The sequence below is a fragment of the Phascolarctos cinereus genome, unplaced genomic scaffold (assembly GCF_003287225.1).
Source record: "Phascolarctos cinereus isolate Bilbo 61053 unplaced genomic scaffold, phaCin_HiC Scaffold_1;HRSCAF=81, whole genome shotgun sequence".
Lineage (NCBI taxonomy): Eukaryota > Metazoa > Chordata > Mammalia > Diprotodontia > Phascolarctidae > Phascolarctos > Phascolarctos cinereus.
Genome location: NW_027555514.1, coordinates 288,559,839 through 288,581,121, shown reverse-complemented (window position 1 = coordinate 288,581,121; position 21,283 = coordinate 288,559,839). Strand labels below are relative to the sequence as shown.

The window sequence follows — 21,283 nt, the reverse complement described above, 5'->3', positions numbered from 1 at the left end:
CCGGGCAGAAAGCTGAGCCTGGGGGACCACCCAGCAGGAAGCAATGTTACATAGTCAGAGCATTCAAGAGGGCAGCCACAGCGAGGGCTGGCGGTGTTTAGAAAGCTGCAGAGCTGAGCCAGAATGGGAGAGAAGGGGCAGGGAGAGGCCTGAGTCAGGCCTGGGGTTTTCCCAGAAGGTGCCCAAACCTGCCTCACTGCATTCCTTCTGCCTTCCATCAGCAGCAGCAGGGAAGGGACTGGCTTCTTGGGGACCCTTCCCTCCTGCCTCAGGCTTCCCACTCATCCCCAGTAGGGCCAAGATCCCTGGAGTGGATATGGACAAGCCTGGAGGGTCTGGACAGCCTCACTCTGGGACAATTGCATTTGGAGGGCAGGCTTGGGGAGGGGGGAAGGATTCGTGTGTGTGTTTGTGTGTGTGTGTGTTTACACGCAGGTGCCTCCAAGTGTGTCTGTGTACCTCCACAGCAGGTGGGTGGGCCTTATTACCTGACAAAGCTCCTCAGAGGCTCAAAGGCCTTTAGCACAGGGTTCTCCCGGTAAGTGAAGGTGATTCGGTTCCCTGATGTCAAGGAACTGCCGTAGAAGACCTCAATGGGGACCTCGCCCAGGGCCTCATAGGGCCCTGTGACACATCGGATGTCGGGCCCAAATTCGATGCTGCAGGGAGAAGCAGAGGGGAGTCACTGGGCCAGCTGAGTCCCTTCCTCACTCTCTTCCTGGGGGCTGCCCTAGCCGGGGGGTCTGAGGGTGGTGATACATACACCTCGCAGGGCACACCCTTCTTGGAGTTGCCCAGGATCACCCGGACGTCCTTGGGGGAACCGGTGTCTAGGTAGGAGCCGCTGATGACCAGGGTAGTCCCGCCAGCCTGGGGCCCCTGGATGGGGCTCACCTCCTTGGGTACTGGTTGCTGGGGAGGAGACAGGCCCAAGGCCCAGGTCAAGACCCTTATCCCTGAGCACATTGGCCTGAGTCCTCTGACCTATAGCTCCCTCAGAGCAGAGCACTACGGGGAGGGGGGTGGTCACTGCTCAGTGGAGTCTCTTAGGGGGTGTTCGAATGACCCAGTGGCTGAGTGTGAGGTGTTACCTGCCCTCTGCCCCCGGCAATGGACATCACACGGACACAGAGACGTACACAGACACAACACACAGAGACACAGAGACAGAGACACACAGACAATTCAAGCCACATTTATTAAGTGCTTTCTGGGTGCTGAGAGCTGGGGGAGGTACAGAGTTTTACAAAGACACAGCACCTGCCCTCAGGGAGCTCACAGTCTAGACACCAGCAGAGAACTCAGCAGGAAGCAACATTACATGACAAAAGCATTAGAAAGGGGCACCCAGAGTGCGGGGGAGGGGGATGGCACAGAGGCTCCCAGCTCGGCGTTCAGCCATGGGAAGGGGTAGCAGGTCATCAGGTGAGGAGAGGAGGGGAGGGCGTTCCCAGCACAGGACACAGTGGGAGCGAAAACCCCGAAGGAGAGTATGAGATGCCACACATCTCAAGCGGAGAGAGCTGTCCAGCCTCACTAGAGCAGAGAGGACGGAGAGGAGTAGAATGAGATGGGGCTAGAAAGGCAGAGGGGGCATTGAGCTGCCGACGTCCTCAAATGCCAGCCAGAGGAGGCTGAATATTACTCAGGAGGCAACAGGGAGCCACAAAAGACAAAAGACAGAGACGCCTCCCTCTCCTTCCTGCAGTGATACAAACACTGGCCATGTGCTCAGGCCTGGGCCAGAGGCTAGGCATCGAGGCTTTGAGTCTCCAGCCTGCCTCCCTGAGCTGCCACTCCCATCAAAACAGATGTCACACACCTGTGCCCCATCGTGTGTCTCCCAGGGGTAGGACTTCACTGAAGGCACTTTCTGTTACAATGTCCCTCCCTCCCCCCAAACCTGTGTCAACCCCAGGCAGCCCCCAGGTCCCCAGGGCCGGCCCCTCACTCACCCGGTAGGTGAACTGGACGTGGGGAGGTGACTGGCCCAGCTTCCCGTTTATGTCCACTTCGATCCCCCCAGTAATGGCTTCCTCAGAAGGCTCAACCTCGCACACAATCCTGGGGGGCAGAGGCAGGCTCACAGATCCCACACCTTCTCCCTTTGGGCCTTGTAACAGTTCCATCAGGGAAGCCCAGGTCTCTTTGCTCAGTCCCAATCCCCTGCCCCACAGGGCTCTGTTCACCCATGGCGTTTCCCTCCCGGGGTCTACACAGGCCCCTCAGTTCCGTTCAGCTTGCACTATGGAGGTAGAAGTGGCTTGGCAGAATAATAGAAAGCTGGCCTGGGAGTTCTGCCTCTGACATGCTGGCCGTGCAACCTCAGGTGAATGACCTAACCTCTCTGCGCCTCCAAGCAACACACGAGATTATAAATCACAGCTATGCCTCCCATCTGCAGGGGTGCAGGGAATTTCCACACTGGAACTTCCCCATGCCAAGGTGCAGTTTGTTCTAGGCACTGGGGGTACAAAGACAAAACAAACAGTGCCTGCCCAGAAGAAGCTCAGAGTCCAGACACAGAGGTGTAAGTACAAAGACCGCTGAGGGAAAGAGAAGAAATCTGGGAAGGCTTCCCTGAGGAGGTGATGGTCCCTGAGAGGCCAGCCTAGGGCAATTGAGATGTTGCAGCCTGGCCCAGCTGTGCACCCCGATCGGGAGTAAAGGGGCATATCTCCTCCCCTCCCACCTCCCAGGGCAGGTCTGGCAGTGGGGCTCAGTGCCATCCTGTTACCTGGTGGACACAGAATACTGGGCCTTCTGAAAATCACAGTTCTTGCCAGCCACTGTGATCCTCTTGACGTCATCAGCTCGGATGCCCAAGTTAGAGCCCAGGATGGTGACCCGAATGCCACCGCCCAGGGGGCCTGTCTCAGGTTCAATCTGGAGACAAACATTCAGAACCATGAACAGTGGTGAGGCCTCGGGCACCAATGCAGAGGGGAGGCCTAGGAGGAGTGGGCTGGGGATTCTAGCACCCCTCAACTGCTTCCCCTTCCCTCCAGCGGCTCTAAGAACAAACATGTACCCAGGTCCGCATGCATGTGCCCCCCAAGCCCCCCAGAGACACACATATACCCACAATCCTCTGGTTCTCCTACCACCACCTAACTCTAAGAAGCCAGGGAGGGCAGGGCGGATGGGGCAGGAGCCCAGCTCCAAGACTCAATCAGGGCCCACTTGAGGTGCCTTCCTTCCTGACCCCTGCAGCAGTGAGGAGACCTGGCCGCAGCCCATGCAATGAGGCACGTTGGCCAAAGTCACAGCCCTTCATGCCCACAGGCAACTCCCCCGTCAGGGGTCATACAAGCGGGGGAGCTGTGGGACCAGAGTGTCCAAGAACAACCACACTGAGATGGGTACATGTGTGCACACGTGTGCACAGAGGTATACACGCCCCAGAAGTGTAGACCCAGATTAAGAAGGTGCACTTAAGAAAAGAGGCCTGGGCAAATCCATGGCAGAGCCACCCCAAGACTGGATATTGGTGGGGGGGGCAGCTGCCGAGGCGCTTCACCTTGGTGATGACGGGTGCCGGGCACTCGGTGGTGATGTTGCTGCACAGGGCCTCGTATACACACTGATTCTGGCCCCCACACCACACACAGCTGTAGGCAGGGTTGGAGGCCAGGCAGAGGCTGCAGTCGCTGCGGCCAAAGGAACAGTTGTACAGGGTCACTGTGGAAGGAAGAGTGTTTGGGAGGGAAGGAAGAGCCCTGGTTGAAGCACCTTTACCCTGACCTGCTCCCTTCCCCCCTTCCATTGTGCCCCCCAGCCCCACCCTCTCAGGCCCCACCCCATCCATGCCCCTGCCAATCTTGGGCCTCCATCCCCCACCTCCCATGCCCCCCCATCTATGCACCCCTAGGCCCCACCGATCCATGCTCTGCCCCTCCTCCCAGGCCCCACCCATCCTGGGCCCTCAGCTCCTGGTCCATGAAGGCCTCACCCTCCAGTTTGCTGTCAATGTTCTTCCCATAAGACTTGATGTACAAGTTCAGAGGCAGCGTCTCATTCCCATCATAGGATAACTGAGAAATGGGACAGCAGGCAGGAGGCCCAGTGGCTATGCACTCCCCAGACTCCTGCCCCAAGGGGGGCCCACAGCAGCACCCAGCCCCAGGGGCACAGGGACACCCAGTGGGCTGGCAGAGGCCCAAGGCTGCAGAGCACCCCTAAGCCAACCACACACAAGGAACTGACTGGTGCTCCTACAAGCCCTGACCATGGACAGGAGGAAAGAAGTAGGAGGGATACATTGTATCCCTACACTTGGCTATAGAAACCCCGGTAAATAGCTACATTGTATCATACTTTGTTCTCTACTTGCTACACTGTGTCCATGCAGGAAAGGGCTAAGCCATCCCCTCCTTTCCCCCCTTCACTGGGCCCTTAACCCCTTCCTGCCCCCAGCCCTGGCTCCCTGGCTCCTTTCCCAGTTTCTCCTAATGAATGGACATCCACTCCCTCCTTTCCCTGGCATTTCCTCCAGAATCCAAGGTCACCTACCTCCCCACCTATTAAATGTGGTCCCACTGAGCTCCACGCCTCCTGTTTTGGGGTTTAGGCCTGGGCTCCCCACCCACCCCTGGCTAGCCTGACCTGACCTGGCCATACCTTGGGGGTTGTAAAAGTAAAGGTGCCTGACTCCCCGGTGCTCACTGGTTCTTCAAATTTCAGCTTCTCACTGCCCACGTGCAGGGAGCTCACCTAGGGGAGGTAAAGTAGATACATGACATTCGGACACTGGTGCTGAGGCCCAGGCCCCTGCGGAGGGAGGAGGGGGCAAGGCAGCTCCTCCCCCTCCCCCATCCTGCAGCGCCCTCAGCTGGGGCCTAATCTAAGGCCCAGGGCTATGGCACCCTGAGGCACACAGACTCAGGGCTCCCAGAGAGCTTCCAGAGGATTGTCTTAGACCTGAAGGGGCCCATGGGCAATGCCTGCCTTCTATATGGATGTTTCCACGTAATCTTTCCATCATTCAGTCAGAGTTTGCTAACTTCTCTGTACTTACCATCCCATCTCCAGCTCCCATGCCTTTGCAGTCAGTTCTGCATGCCTGCAATACCATCCCTCTTCATCTATGCCGCTTAGAACCGTAACTCCCATCAGAGCACAACCTCCTATAAGGAGCTTTTCCTTATTCTGTCCTGGGTGCTAGCACTCTCTGACTTGATTTCTCCTCTCTTCTTTTTCTAAATTGCTTTGTAGAATTTGTATTTATGAGTATACATGTGGTATCCCTCCATTACTGAGGAGAGCATAAGCTCCTAGAAGGTAAGGGCTGTTTTGCTTTTATCTTTATCTCTTCAGTGCCTGGCACACAGTAGGTGATTCTTAAACACCCCTTGACCCAAATTAAATAGAATGTATCACTTGACTTGGATAAGGCACATAAGTGCATCAGTGAAGCCCTTAGGGAAAACAGGGCAGACTTCCTGGAGAAGGTAGCATTTTGGTGGGAAAACCAGAAGCAAATGCCTGAAGGCTGGAGAATACGGCATACGAGGCAGAAAGAGGTCAGCGCAGAGATAAGTGTGGGTCTGGCTGCAGTGTCAAGTGTGTAGAGGAGCAATGAGACATATGGGGCTGCGGAAGGCCCTGCACCCTGTCTTGTAGGGGATGCCATGGTCAGAGCACTCTTGAGGGTCTTGGGGAAGAGACCCCACTAGCTGCAGGGATGATGGCTGGGAGTGGAGAGAGCCTGGAGGGAATGAGGCCTGGGGATGGGCTGTGGCCAGTGTGGGCGCTTACAGGTGATGCCGCTAAGGCAGGGGAGGTGAGTGAGAGGAGGATTCTGTCCTTTGAGGCCCAGACAGCCACTTCTTGCAGGAAGCCCTGGTCCACTTAGGGGAACCCAGCCTGTAGTAGGAGGACCTATCCATGTGCTGTGTCTTCTGGCAGACTGGTAGCAATTTAAGGGCAGGGGCTAGCACTGGGGCTCTTTGGCAGAAGTCAGCCTGGGGCTGGCCCTTGATAAATCTCCAGTGAATTGGAGAGATATATTCTAAATCATCCTCATTCTTTGGAGTCAGGGCAGGGTGGCCTCTGAGTCCCAGTCTGGGAGTGCTGGGAGGGTCACGATCGATGGAGTCTCACCCCTGATTTATATAGCAGAGCCGCACACGTGCACGCGTGTGTGTGTGTGTGTGTGTGTGTGTGTGTGTGTGTGTGTGCGCGCGCGCGCATGCACATATGTGCATGTTGGGAGGGCTGCCAGGATGGGCCCACTAAGGTTGCTGCACTCACTCACCTTCACCGGATCTAGGTTCTTTCCCTCAAAGGTCACAGGCGTCTCATGGTTCATGGGAATGACCAGTGGACTGGGGTTCAGGAACTGGGGACAGTTCTCTTCCTGTCATGAGAGCCAGCAGCCCCAGTGAGCAAGGCAGGGCTCACCTGCTGCACACACCCCAGGCCTCTGGGGCACCTCCTGCTGCCTTGTCCCCAGGGGAAGAGACACTAATGCCCTTTGGGGGGATTTGGGAACCATAGAGTCCTAGGCGTGGAAGTGGGAGGGCCCTCCACAGTCAGATGGGCCAACTCATCAGTTTCTAGAGGGGGAAGCTGACACCCAGAGAGCACAAGGTCACAGATTCTCCAAGTCCGAGCCTGGGGTCTCTCCAGATCATCGATGGCTTTTGCTTTTCCAAGAGGTGCCCATACCTACCTCGTGGCTGCTGGGACAGAGAGAGATGTCAAGGCCACATGGGAGGCAGTTAGGCAGACCAGCAGAGAGTTGAGGGCAGATTTCTGTGGTTTCCCCACTTGGACCCTCCCCCAGGCAGGGCCTGGCCCCTGCTTTGAGTAAGGTCAGGATCACTCCCTGTCTGCCCTTGGCCATGGGTATGCCCTATGCTTGCACACTTCCATCTGTGTACAGGACCTCCCACACTCCTTATGTCTGTACCAGGCCACAAAGCTGTGGGGCATGATCTCCTTTACACAGATGGAGAGGTGGTGGCCCAGAGTGTCTATGGCAGGCTGGGCTTGAGTCCCAGCTGAGATTCTCCTCACCTGCAGTCCCGCCCCACCCCACCCATGTGGCCTGGCCTTGTCCTTACCATGTGGGACTTGATGATGCCCTCCTCAGGGTTGGCAGAAGACTCTCGGCACTCATGGTATCTCAGGTCCCACTGGCAGTTCCAGCGATTACTGGCACAAGAGATGCACCTGTAGGGTGGGGAGCAGGCAGGTGAGGGAGCCACCCAAGGGGGCTGTGGACACAGGCCAAAGGTCATGGATCCCCTGAGCAGCCTCAGGCCAGCTGTGCCCCCCAGGCAAGGCTCAGGCTGGTTGTGTCCCCAACTAACAGGGCTCAGGGTGAGGGCCTGTTGGCACCGGGCTCTGCACACTTACGGCACGTTCTCTGCCAGACTCATGGCCTCCTTGCAGTCATAGAACGGATACATGTGAGAGGTCAAGAACACAGGAGTCCGAAGGAAGGTGAGGACGATCCGGACCTCCACGTGGTCTGCAGAAGAGGACAGAATAAGAGCTTGAGGGTGAGCAGTCCCCCCCACCACCACACACCTGCACACCCACTTCTGGTCCTCAGTTTCGTCATCTGTAAAATTAGGGGGCTACACTGGATTGGCTCTAAGACCCCGTGCTGCTTAAGCAACCCGTATCTATGAGGCAGTGGGTACAAGTCGGGCTGTAGGCGGGGACAGAGAGGCTACAAAAGCCCAAGCCCGCAGCAAGCCCTGTCCTCAGGGAGCTTTCCGTCTCGAGTGGAGGGAAGAGTAATTAAGTACAAAAGAAATACCGTGTGGTGGGGGAGGGGAGGCTTGGCACTACCAGCTGGGTACACCGGAAAGGGTTTCCTAGAAAATCAGGGATTTTACGAGGCAGAGGAGAGGGTGGAGGGCATTCCAGGTACAGTGATGGGGGGAGGCCAGGACAAAGGCATGGCGGGGGGGGGGCAGCACAAAGGTATGGGGGGGGGTGAGTCAGCCAGGTTCTGGCAGTGAGTAGGTGAGTGAGCTGTGGGAGCCCTAGTTGCCCCACTGGCCAGGGAGCTTTAAGGTCTACAAAGGTTTTCCTCCCAATGACGCTGGGGGGGGGCAGAAGGTGCTGGATCCTTTGGCCAGTTTCATAGATGGGGAAACTGAGGCTGAAGTTCACACAGTTTGGAAAAGGGACCGAGCTGTGATTCAAACCTGCTCTCTCTGACTGCAGGTCAAGGGAGCTTTCTAGAAGTGCCGCCCCTTTGCTGACATCCCCATCAGGGGCCCTTTGCATCTAAGTGCTCTGGGTGACTCAGAGGGCCAGTTTAAGGCCCCAGCTTTACCATGAACTTTCTGTATGACCTTGGTCAAGTGCTTTCCACTCTCTCAACCTCCATCCCCTTCTCTGCAAACTGGATGATCATATCTCCAAGGTACTTTCCCACTTAAAACCCTACATTTGCTATGAGACTTTTCTGGGCCTCCATTTCCTCATCTGTGAAATGGACACAAGCCTTGTGCTCCTGGTCTCAAGGAACTGTTGTAAACTTTAGGTAGGAGTTAGTGCCTCATTCGCAGGCTGAGCAGGGGTGGGGGCTGGTGCAGTCACGGGGCCAGCTCCTGAAGGCTGGGGTCACGCAGGGGCTTGCACCCACCCTGTCATCTATGCATGCTGCACATGCACATGTGTGTGTGTATGTGTGTGTGTGTGTGTGTGTGTGTGTGTGTGTGTGTGTGTGTGTGTGTGTGTGTGTGCGTGCATGCATGTCCCCACCAGAACGCGGGCTCCTTGACGGTGGGGACTGTATTTGTTTTGTCTTTGAATCCCCAGAAGAGCCGGCTACATAGTAAGAGTTTGCAGAGTGACTGACTGATGTTTTCATCAGAAGTTAAGCCTCTAAGTTCCATGGTGTGAGTACTCTTATACCCATTCTACAGATGAAGCAACATTCAGAGGTATGAACTGACAGCCGAGGGCCAGAGACAGAATTCTGACAAGTCCAGGTCTCCCCTCACTGTCTCGGAAGCTCTTTGCGGCCCTCCAGGTGCCCAGGCCTGGCCAGCTCACACAAGGTAGGGCCTGCCCCCGCCCCCTCCAGTTTCCTGGCTGACTCCACCTGTTACCACAAAGGCAGTTATCAGATCCCGTCTCAGGTGAGCCACTCAAAGCCCAGAGGCCTCATGTTTCAGCCCCAAGAGCCGTCACTGACGTTCCCTCGGAGCCTTGGGGAGCAGCGGCTCCTTACTTCTGTGGGATGAAGTCTCGCCAGATGCCCAGACCTGGTGCACCTCTCAGGTCCCTGTCCTAAAGCAACTCTCTGCTCTCTCTCCGGCAGCCCTGGCCTCTCCCACACCCTCCTCCCCACCAAAGGCTCCAAAGAATTCAGGGCCCAGGTGTGGCCCAGCAGTCTAGCTACCTCAGCAATGGCCTAATTTCAGTGTCCCTGGAGAAGGAAGGCCTGCCAGGTGACCCTGAGACACATCCCCCGTGGAAGCACCTCTCCCTGCCCTTCCATCTCCCTCCTCCTCCTCTTGGGCTCTCCCTTTCTCCCCTCACCCTCGCTCCCCAGCCTTCCTTCTTACTCATTGTCATTCAATCACTGTGGCCCTTTTGGTCACCCTGATCACTCTGCCCAGCCCTTCATGCCATCTCTTGGCTTCATGAGGCTGTCTCAGGAAACCTCACTCTGGGGAAGAGATAGGCCCCTGACCTTGGCCCGGAGGCGTGGGGGGAATGCTGCTGGGGGAGTTACAGATGATGGTGTCTCCTTTCACATGGGCAGGGTGTGCCAGCGAGTCTCCAAAGCTACACTGAAGGTCATCATTGATTGTCAGAGCTGGGAGCGGGCTGACCGTCAAATACACCTGGAGATACGTGACAGACAACCACAGGTGGAGAGGGAGGTGAGGAGAGTGAGGGAGGTGAGGGAGGTGAGGGCAGTGAGGGAGGTGAGGGCGGTGAGGAGAGTGAGGGAGGGAGGGAAGTAAGGGCAGTGAGCACACACAGGGACACACACACAGATACAGAAACACACACATATCTCACTCTATGCCAATACCAGCCTGAACCATTCCCCAGTGTTTGGAAGACAAATGAGCAGGACACAGGCCAGGAACAAAGCCCACCAGCAAGCCTTTGCCTCTCACTGCATGAGTGCCCCCATCTCCAAGAAGCCTGCCCTGACTGCTCCTGCCCACCTTCCACCACCTCCCCAGGGCCTGGCTTTGGTCACTGCCTGCCCTTCCCTAACTCTCTTCCTGGGTCCTCTCATCCCAGGTCTTCATACCTCACCCTGAGCCCGGCGGCTCATGTTCTGGGGCTGGGCACTGGTGACGGCTACGCAGGTGTTCCCCCGACTCCAGAGCCAATGATTCTCTTCCTCTGCCCTCAGGCAGTCGACCTTCCTGGTGCAGCTGGTAGGGAAGCTGGGTGTTAGGGCCTCCAGGGCAGGACCAAACTACGCCCCCTCTCCTTAAACCAAAGGATCCCTGAAAGCAAGGCTGTATCTCCCCTCAGACCCAGTACTCTCCAGGACAGACCTGGTCTCCATACTAAGAATGGACTCTCCTGAGGGCAAGGCCAGCCCATGATGAGGTGAGGAGTACATTTACCTCTGGGAGAGACCACTGCCCCTCAAGGGCAGACTGGCATTTCACTCAGAACCCTTCCTTCTCTCATGCCCACATCTCACACCACCTGCCCAGGCCGCCCAGGTGTCCCCAGCCCTGTCCCTGCCTCCCCGCAGCCCGGCCTCAATCCGGCCACTCACCGTCCTTCAAGCACACACCAGCCACAGTAAGGGTCCTGAGAATTCTGGCATTGCTCACAGGTTGAGTAACTGAGACAGTCCTGAACAGGAAGCCGGAAAACCTGCAGAAAGGCCAAGGGGGTGATCTGGTGGGTGGGAGGCCCCAAGACCTCCAGCCTGGGGATGAGGAAGGAAGTCAAGAGCTTCTCAAGGTCCCCACCATCACCTTGGGACATAAAATGTGTCTGTCCCTGCAGGACCCTGCCTCTAGGACAATCCCCCCCCAAGATCATGGCTCTAGAGCCCCTTCACAGCACCCTGGCTCTAGATCTTCTCCAACACTCTGGCTCTAAATCCTTCTCTGTAGTACCCTGGCTCTAGATTCCCTCCTCCCACTCCAAGCAGCACCCTGGCTCTGGTCTAGCTCCTCAATGGTACAGGTCAGAACACCCCTGGCCACAGCTGGCTCCCATCTGGGGCCTGGGTTCTAAGCTGGGCACAGATTCTAGACTTGTCTGTCCACACCACACATCATTTCCCCCTCTAGCACCCAACAAGAAAGTGACCCAGGGGCCACACCCTCACGCTAAGGCAGTTCTAGGCCTTTGTTTCTGACCTTTCCCCCCACCCCCAGAGCCACAGGACCTCTACCCTCACAGCCACCCTGTCTGGACCCTCGGTGACTCTTTTCTGGACTGGGTGATCACCCTACCTCCGCTTTCACAGGGTGCAGGGGGCACACACCTTCAACCTTGGACGAGGGGGCCTCCCAGAAAAGGCAAGGCTTCCTCTCCTGTCCAGCCTTCCCAGATCAGTCCATGTCACTTCTACTCAAAAACCTTACCTGACTTCCCCACTAGCCTGCCAAATAGCATCGAAGTTCCCTCATTCTGGAATTCAAGGCCCTAACCCAGGAGTGAGGAACCTGAGGCCTCGAGGCCATATGTGGCCCTCTAGATCCTCAAGTGCAGCCCTTTGACTGAGTTCAAACTTCACAAACAAATCCCCTTCACAAAAGGATTTATTCTGTAAAATTTGGACTCAGTCAAAAGGCTACCCCCAAGGACCTAGAAGGCCTCATGTGGCCTTGAGGCTGCAGGTCTGCACTCCTGCTCTAACCTACTTGACCTCCTTTTCATGGCTCTGTGCACCAGCCCACTTAGATCCTGGCTGGTCTCTGATCTCTGCTTATCTACCGGGAGGGCAGGGTCCAGGGTTCCCCACGGCAGGAGCCGGGCACAGGGCCAGGCGGGTGCACCGGAGGGTCAGGAACGCCAGCCTCTATGCTTAATCATGCCTAGTGTGTCCCAAAGGCCCAAGCCCTCCCTCCCACCCAGCCGCCCCCAGAAGTGGCCCCCAGGCAGCTCACCCACTCTCTGGCCCCACCCCAGCCACAGCTTGGACCCATGTCCTAAGAGGGAGCTGAAGCTTTCAAAAAGTGAAGAACAAGGAAAAATTGGGTCAGAAAATCTGGCTTCTGCTCCGTGACCTCCTCCCTCCCCGTGGGCTGCCACCTATTCATTCCTGGGGGTGGGGTGGGGGGGGACACTCTAAGTCAGCCCAGTGCAGTGTCCAAGTCGGGTTATCCCAGCCACAACCAGCTCCCCAGAGTCTGCCACTCCCAGAAAGGATGAGGCAGATGCCCAGCACATTGGCATGTGATTTGAATAGCATTAGCACCCCCCTGCCCTCAGTGTCGGATGTGCTGGCCATTTTCCAGGTAAACCCTGATCCCCCAGTGAATCTGGCTGCTGCCTGCCCCACCCCTACAAAGGCACCATGGGTACCAGAGAGGTGAGCTGACCCAGATTCCTAGCTACCCTGCTATCTCCAAGGAGGGAGAGGAAGAAAGAGAGAAAAGTCAGGAGGGTGGGAGGGAGGGGGAGAGAGACAAAGAGAGCTGGACAGAGACAGGGACAGAGAAAGAAGAACAGAAGATAAGAGAAGGGAAAGAAAGAGACAAAGGCAGAGAGGCGCGCGCACACACACACACACAGCCAGAGACCCTTCTCAGGTGCCCACTGCACTGGAGGCAGAGGCAGAGTGAGGGTCTGGGCAGTTCCATACTAATACAAGGCTCCTAGCAGCCAAGAGCCCCCAGAACAAGGAATGAGGAAGGAGCATGAGCTCCACCCTGCCGGGACCCCCTCAGCCACCCACCCCTCGCGAGGCCTGCAGGCCTTGAAAAGCTCCCTCCCCCCCCACTTCCCCCCAGCTCAGCCCCAGGCGCTCTCTGCCCTGCTCTGCCCTCATCATCTCCTGGCCTGGGAGGGCCCTGAGAGCAGGGCCTGGGGCTCCTCCCGTCACTCCCGCTCCCGCTCCTCACAAAGTACAAGGATGGACTTTGGCACTAGAAGGGAAGTCGGTGCCGGGCCCTTCGGACACTTCAGGGGCCTGGGCCGAGGGCTGGGCCTGCTACCTTGTCTTGGGTCATAACGTAGAGACTGGTCCCATTGGCAGACAGCAGCAGGTCTCTCTCAATGCGTTTGTTAAGCTCCACCAGGATGGAACCATATTCCTTGGACTCGCCATCATCAGCCGTCAGGAACACCTGAGCAGAGGGAGGCCGGCCAAGGGTTTGAGGAGCTGGCCACAGTGGGCGGCCACCTTTCGTGGCTGAGAAGCCTTCAGGGACCACAGCCCGCTATCCTCAGGAGGGACAGAGCAGGGCATCCTCCCTTAGGGGAATGGCCTGCCCCAGGTCCTGGTCAGTGTGCTGGAAGGAGGACCCAGGCCTGTGGGCGCCAGATGGGGAGGCTCCTCACTACTAGACTACCCCCATGACTCAGCCTTTCAAGGCTGCAGCCCAGACTTGAATCCCCCTCCCTGAGGCAGCAGAGATGGGGGGGCCCCCCCAGACTCACCTTGAGGATGCGGCCATCCGACGTCCCCAGTAAGACCACGGTGTGCCCATTTTCAGTTGTCACCGTCACCGCCGTCAGATTCAGGCCGTCTCTCTGCAGCGCAGCAGTGCCCACCAGTCCATCCCGGCTCCCCAGGGGGTACGGCAGGTGCTCTGAGCCACAGCGGAAACTCTGGCTGGCCATCTGCAGACCAGGGACGGGTGAGATCCCTGTCCGCTCGCCTTCCCTCTGTGGCTGTCTGGCTTCCCCCCAACCCCACCCCGGCCCCATACCATACCCCTGGGCCTGGAGCAGGGCCTCAGCCTCCAGGCTACTCCCATCACGGTAGGCCTAGTTCAGCCCAAACCACGTCTCCCATGCAATCCTGTGCCCCCTTGGAGTTTGTGGGTTAACCCCCTGTTGCTCTGAGAGCTCCCCACAATGGCAGGGCTCTGCACACAGCAGGTGCTTACTAAGTGTGCTTGTTTGCCCTTAAGGTTTGGTGAATGAATAACTCAATATAACACCTATGTCACGTAGCCAGTCTCCAGACCCGGCCCACGGGAGAATCGAGGAGGGGTCAGCCCTTTCCTGGGAGGCCGATGGGGGTCCCTTGGGGCTCCTGTCCCCCGCCCCACCGCCGGGCCTAGAGGACGGGCTCGAGCCTCCCGACCCCCCTTCCCCTCCCCGTAGGCAGACTCACTGGCCCGTGGCTCGCGCACTGGACATCCCCGTGAAAGGGCTTGTAGAAGTTCTGGGAGCCACTGCCCTGGGGCCCCCGTGTAACACTTGTTCCTGTTTTCCTCCATCTTCTCATGGATATCCGCCAAGGGGAAGAGGCACAGGGCAGAGCGGGGGTTGCCACCGCTGCCCTTACTATCTTTGCCAAAGACAGCAAAGAGCACCTGGCCGGCCCCGGGTGTGGCCCCCGGGGCGGCCACAGAGGCCGCGTGGCAGACGCTGTACACCTCCCCCGAGTTGCCGTGGCACTCCAGGTCCATCTCAAAGTAGGAGTAGTAGAAGGGGTCCTGCTTGCACATGCGCGCCACGAGGGTGCGGTTCTTGGCAGGCTGCTTGTCCTGCTGGTTAAAGAGGAAGAAGACGTAGTCGCTGTCCTCGAACACAGCCACAAACTGCTGGGTGTTGGCTGAGAGGTAGCCAGCCTTGAAGGCTGTGTGGTCCGTGTAGGCCTCAAAGGCCTCCTTGCCGTCCTTGCGGTCCAACAGGCGCGTGCTGATGATGATGCCATTGTCATGAGGCCCGTTGCCTTTGCCCACAAAGAGCACACGCTCGGCCAGCCCTCCGCCCTCATCCCCTCTGCCCACGCTGGTCACCAGCCCCACCGTGGACACCCGCTCGTCGTTGCTGGCCACGAAGGACTTTTCGCCGCTGCTGTCCTCGTAGAAGATGCGGTGTGAGATGTTGCCAAGCTCCCTCAGGGCACAGATGCCCTTGAACAGGCTGCCACACTCCACCAGCCGCCCGCCCGGCCGGTCCAGCAGAAGCAGTTTGTTGACGTTGTCTGTGAACACGGCCTCCTGGCACTGGCTCTGCTCAATGGGGGGCGTGCATTTTTTGTTGTCCAGAGCGGGCCCCGTTTCCACCATATGCACCAGCTGGAGGTCGGTGGTGAGCTGGTAGAGGGCATTCACGGCCCCCAGGTACACGGTCCCTGACACGTCATCGACCACCAAATGGTTCAGCTCTGTTTTGCTGCGGAAGAATTCCAGCTTCCTGGGCCTTGAGCTGTGAACCACGTGCCACATGGCGCTCCACAGAGTCAGCGCCCACACCCAGGATGCCATCCTGCTCCTCAGGACCCTGTGAGGACAAGGAGCAAGGGTTGGTCAGTGCTCACCCCGAGGCCTTGAGCTGAGGGCCACATACCTCCCCTTCCTGATTCTGCCCCCGTCAGAACGGCAGCTCCCTGAGGTCAGAGCCATGACTCCCTCTAACTCTCCAGAAGTCACCATGTGTTCAGGCCCTGGAAACACAGGGTCTAGGCTGGACCCACAGTCTCTGCCTGACATGAGCCAGGCCAAGCCCAGAACACAGAAATAAAGATCCACTCAGAGATCCTGGCTGCCCTCTCACCCCCGCCAAAAACTCTAGTGATCACTCTACAAGGACAAGGCCCTCTCTGCCTGGCCCTGGGGAGAGGAAGCAGGATCTTGGCCCCCCTGGGAAGACTGTCCTAGGGGAAAGTCACTGCTACTCCTAGATCTCTGAGGATGGTGAGACAGGGAGGCTGCTTCCTACTTCTTAGAAGGGAAGCAGAGACCCAGAGCAGAAAGTATACTGTCCACAGTCCCAGAAAGATGAGGCCTCAGACCTCCCTGCCCTCAGCCCCAGGATCTGCCGGGAGCAGCTCATGTCTGAGGATTTGTCACAAGCACCCCTTCCCCCATCTCCCTAGGTCTGTCCAACCTTCCCAAGGTGCCCGGACTTTGTGTGTAAGAGAGAGATGGTCAAGCTGTGCATTTTCTCCCTCTGTTTATGGGGGGGGGGGGAACAGGGCAGGAGATAGGACTTGGGTGAGGGTTAGACCTGGTGACCCGAGAGGTCAGAATCTTGGCTCAAATCTGGCCCTTACTAGCTTTGCGACCCTGGACAAGTCACCCATTTGCCTCAGCTTCCCCCTCTGTAAAATGAGCTGGAGAAGGAAATGGTGAACAGCTGTAATATCTTTGCCAAGAAAACCCCAAATGGGGTCACAGAGAGTTGGACACGAACAACAATAACCTTCCTGCCTCCAGGTCCAGGATTCTCTCCAGTCGGTGCCCCTCGGCTGCCTCTGCCACACGTGAACACAGACACACATGGCGAACACCATGATCACTGTCGTTTCGCTTTTGCTTTAGGTATCTGCCAACGAAGGGTGATCCCAATTCACAGAGGAAGAAACTGAGGCTTGATCAGAGATAGCTGGTCAGTGACTGAGGCCTCAGACATTTACTAGCTGGGTGACCCTGGGCAAGTCACCTCACATCGTTTGCCTCAGTTTCCTTTTCTGTAAAATGACCTGGAAAAGGAAATGGCAAACCACTCCAGTGTCTTTGCTAACAAAACCCCAAGTAGGGGTGCACAGGGTTGGACGTGACTGAAATGCTGACAGTGAGATTCAGGCTCAGATGCCTCTTGTTGTGATCACAGTCAGCCAGACACCCCCTGAGAGCTTGGAGGCACAACGCATGGACACGCCCATGGATGCACGCAGCTGTGGAGGAAGCCCCAAAGGCCAGATGGGAGCACATTGACGTCCACAGATTTCTACCTCCACCAGGCTGGTCACAGAAGCTTCAGGAGGGCTGCTGCCCTCAGTTCCTTTCGGGGGCTATTTACAGCTGAGGGTCTTAATAGACTCTTGATGCCTCAGGAGATGCAGCCCCCTCCCTGAATAACCAGCCGGCTGAGGCTGGGCTCTTGCAGGCCCTCACACGCCTGCCACTACCACTGGGGACGCACTATTTATAACCCTGCTAATAGAGCCCAGGGAGGCACCTCAGCTGTCTAGGAGGGGCCCCCAGAGCCAATCACATGGTGGTGGTCAGACCCACAGACAGCCTCTCATTCTGTACCCACAGCCAATGTCTCAGGGCCATTTAATGGGTACATGTCGGCACTGCATGTCCATGCCTACATCTGTACATGTACGAACTCAGAGAGCCTGGAACTGGGTCTCTCGTACTTAGGGCGGGCTCGGGGCTCATTGACTTACAAATCTCCTTTGGAAACATTTCATTCCCCTCCCAGCCTCCTTCCTTCCCTCCTCCCTCCCTCCCTCCCTTGCTAGCTGCCTGCCTGGCTCCAAGGCTTCCCAGGGCTCATTGAAAATTCTGTATCTGATCAGCCCCCTGGGTGGGGGGAGGGACTGCTCTGGAGATGCCGCCCCTCCATCCCCTCTTTGTTCCTGAGGCCCTTCCAGTGCCCCCCAATGGGGGGGGAGAAGACATGGGTGGGGAAAGGTGTGAAATAGAGTGAGAGACAGAGGGTCCCGCCTCCCCCCCACCAAAGCTGGCACACGTGTGACTGTTATATGGGGAGAGAGACAGAAACCCAGAGACAGAGACAAAGAGAGACCGCACAGCACATTTCACAAGGTGCTGCTATTTCCTGAGCATGACATGGTAGGCGTGTCTGACGTCGTGTGTGCATGTGTGTGTGTGTAAATACATGTGCACATGCACTAGACGTCAGGAAGGACAGTGACCATGGCTGTGCACATTGGTACCTCGTGCCCATTCCTGACATCCCTCTCAGCTCTGGGTCAGCTCACTCTTCCACAGTGGGGTGGCCTGGGCCATGAGGGAAGGGAAAATCCAAGCCCCATGACCAGAACTCAGGAAAGAAGCTGAGAATTTAATCAGCTGCTTAATCCGTCTCCAGCTCAGGCAGGGAAGGAGGCCAAGGGACCCCAGCTCACTTGAAATCTTCCCCGAACACCTCCTTTCCCTCTCTGTCTCAGACTGTGAGCATCCAGCCCAGATCCCTCCTCCAGGACTGAAACCTCCTTCCTCCCCCTTGCCTGGCTGGCCCCTCACAGAACGGGGGAGGACAAGCCCTCCGCCCCACAGCAGACTAGAGGCCCAGAAAAAAAGTAGATGGGGAGGGGACCAGGAGCCCAGAAGGAGGAGGGGGTGGAGACTCCGTTTTCTGTCACCCCTGGCTGGAGAACAGGCAGCATGTGAAGGGGAATCTATGCAATGCCCCGGGTCTGTCTAGTCCTTGGCCCTGTTCCTCCTCAGTCCAGACCCCGCTTTCCCCCTCGCCTGTACAGTGTCTCCACTACAAGGACCCAGGTCGCCCCCGCCATGATCTCTGAAGCCTGGGTATCTTCTCCTGCTTCTGGCCTGGGAGCTCCATGAGGGCAGGGCTGAGGTCTGATCTAAGCTTTGCATCCAGAGTCCCTCCCAGGGCTCTGTACAAGCAGGTATTTCATGGGGGAATGTCTGGTGAGTTGAATTGCTTCAAGCCAAGGTTCAGATGATGCCTCAGACATTTATTAGCAATGTGACCTTGGGCAGGTCACTTACCTTCCCAGGTCTCATTTTCTTCACCTATAAAATGAAGCTGACAAATTACTAAAAAGCCCAGGGGGAGATGTCCCCATGGTATAGGCAGTGGATAGAACTAGACCAGGGCTGCAAAGGCGTGTCCGGACCGGCGATCCGGCACTCCAGAAAAGGAGAGGGATGGATAGTCACACCAGGATAGTCGCACCTAGAATGCAGCCAGAAGAGATCTCAGAGGCCATCTCCTCCAACTCCCTCATTTGACAGGTGGGGAAACTGAGGCACAGAGAGAGGAAAGCCCCACAGAGGCAAGAATTGATCTCAGGTCTCTTGACTCTGCTATTGTTTTCACGCTAACATTCTAAAGACTTGGAAGAAAACAGCGTCTACTGTCCTACTGACAACAGGTTGTTTCCACCTATAAACCGGGCTGTTTTGAAACAGAATGGCATTGCCCCGCGCCCCCCAAGCAGCCCCTTCTTCCCTCCCAGCCCCTATCCCAGCCTTGAGACCTCTCCTCTTCACTCCTCACCTGCCCTCTCCAGATCAGTTGCCAAGACTTAGCGCCACATCTTTCCCATGGGCCACCTGCCCGGCTCACGCCCTCACCCTCAGTCTGCCTCCCTTTCCACAAAAACAAATCAATTTCCCCTCAGTGCACAGGTCTGAGCTTAGCACTCCCCTCCTCAAAACCCCTCCCCAGCCCACACAATAAGTCCTTCTCGGCTCGCCATTCAAGGCCCTCCACAGCCTGGCCCTGATTTTGCCACAGGGTTTCACTTCCCTCTGACTTCTCTCTAGCCAGGCTTCTGCCCCTCACTTCACCTGTGCCAGGCTCCCTCTTAGGCTTTCCTGCCCTCTCCACCATAGCCCTTTGCCCACATCCCTCCCAGACATTTCCTGATGCCCTCTGACACAGGGCCCTGAGTTGTGGGAGAAGCACAGTGTATGAGAACAAGGCCCTGTCCTCTGTGAGGCCGATCCTCCAGCAGAGCAGAGGGGTGGGAGTGGTGGGATTAAGCTGGAGCAGAGAGCCAGACACAGGCTGTGCAGACTCAGCGTCAGGGCTGCGGGGAACCTTAGGGACATCTGGTCCAGTCCTCTCATTTTGAGAAACTGAGTCACAGAGCAGGGAAAGGACCTGCTCCAACTTCTGGCTGAGGAAATCAGGATCAGTTAGAGAAGGGAAGCAGAGACAGAGCAAACAGAGAGGTCTAGGCTAAAGGAACAGGCCCAGCCTGGAGGGGAGGGAGGGTCATTGGTCCAGCAGACCCAGGCTTTGCTCAGGATCCTCATGGGGCCATCCTCCCTCCTCACCTTCCTTCCTGACCCAGTGCACTCTCCCTAGGCCAGTCTCCAGGGGCTGCCAGAGGTACTCAACTCTCTCCTGCTGCTTCTGGCCACTTAGGGGTCACCTATACCAGGTGCCTGACAGTGAATGTAGAGACCTCAGGAAAGAGAGTGTCAAGCCCCCCAGAACCACCCCCAACCCCAGCGCCTTCCATAGGCCTATTTCACACTCACCTCCGTCCTGTCCTGCCTACTGCAGCCCCAGCCAAGAGCCCACCTTCCGGCCGGCAGTCCAAGGACTTCCCAGCCACTGTGTGGGGCTGGGACGGTCCGCTGGCTCTGGGTGGGAGGGGCTGAGAGGGAGGAAAGTTCCCCAGTGCCTGGCCCTCCCTCAGGCCCTCCCTCAGTCTGGCTCGGCTCTGCTCCGGTGCTGATGGGGGAATGATTGGAATGTTCCCGGGATGAGGCCGGCTAGGCCTTGCTGATCTAATCGGCCAGGGCTGAGGCCAGCTGGGCGTTGGGGGGGAGGGAAAGCCAAGGGCTCAGGCCGTAGCAGGGTTTGTCACCTGGGGCCTAGAGACCCTGCAAGAGGGCTGGGTGCTGAATTGGACTTCTTCCTTCCTGAGCTCAATCACTCACTCACCCTGCCTCTACGACCTTGAGGGCTGGACTTTCTGAAGATGGGCCCGCGCCCCCAGTAAGCCTGGCCAGCCCTTTGTGGGAAGCGTTAGGAGGTGGGAGAAATGACTCACTGTGTGACCCTGAGAAAGTCACTGCCTCCTCTGTGCCTCAGTTTCCTTATCTGTGGACTGGGGATAATAACATACTCTCATGGGGTCATTGTGTGGAAAGCATGGGAGGAGCATGATCTGCTGTCAGTATAGTGGGCCAGCCACACACCGGGCCACGGATATACACGGAATGAGACACAGACAGACAGACACACAGTGGGCCAGCCACACAACAGAGCAGAGACGCCACAAGAGATGACAAATATACACAACAGACCCCAGTACAGCAGTACAGACTCCTCCCCCGAATACTGAATGGGGGTTGGGGGAAGGGACATGATGATCTTGCAAGCCCAGATAGTCCCAAGCAATCGGCCCCACATGTTGTTCAATCCCACACACGACAGCAGCCGCTGACACCCTACCGAGGGGACAGGGGGGCCCCTGGGAGGCAGGACAAATAGGAACAGCCCCCACGTCCATCATGGTAATAACAATGCCCAGTCAGATCATTCCTGGGGGCAAAACAGCCCCATGTCTCTGGGCTATTTCTCTCTGCCTCCATCCAATAAGATGAGAAGGAAGAGGCCATCACTGTGAGAAGGGTAGCCCTGGGGCCGCTCTCAAAGGTCGGTCATGTGCTAGAGAAACATGCATTTGAGGCCCCGGAAAGACCCTTTCACCCTTGGGTGAGGCTGCAGGAGG

At 57.3% G+C, this 21,283-nt stretch overlaps 1 protein-coding gene across 1 annotated transcript in view; it reads right to left on the bottom strand.

Moving 5' to 3' along the window:
- Window positions 1-21,283, bottom strand: part of PLXNB2 (plexin B2) — an 81,034-nt gene that overhangs the window by 17,012 nt on the left and 42,739 nt on the right. The window contains 18 exon segments of the mRNA XM_020982869.2: window positions 489-659; window positions 764-912; window positions 1,956-2,064; window positions 2,738-2,886; window positions 3,521-3,681; window positions 3,953-4,034; window positions 4,621-4,713; window positions 6,257-6,358; window positions 7,068-7,176; window positions 7,363-7,477; window positions 9,665-9,818; window positions 10,241-10,367; window positions 10,724-10,824; window positions 13,122-13,253; window positions 13,567-13,749; window positions 14,249-14,317; window positions 14,319-15,366; window positions 16,288-16,410. Of these exon segments, the coding sequence (XP_020838528.1) occupies window positions 489-659; window positions 764-912; window positions 1,956-2,064; window positions 2,738-2,886; window positions 3,521-3,681; window positions 3,953-4,034; window positions 4,621-4,713; window positions 6,257-6,358; window positions 7,068-7,176; window positions 7,363-7,477; window positions 9,665-9,818; window positions 10,241-10,367; window positions 10,724-10,824; window positions 13,122-13,253; window positions 13,567-13,749; window positions 14,249-14,317; window positions 14,319-15,366; window positions 16,288-16,410 (3,177 nt within the window).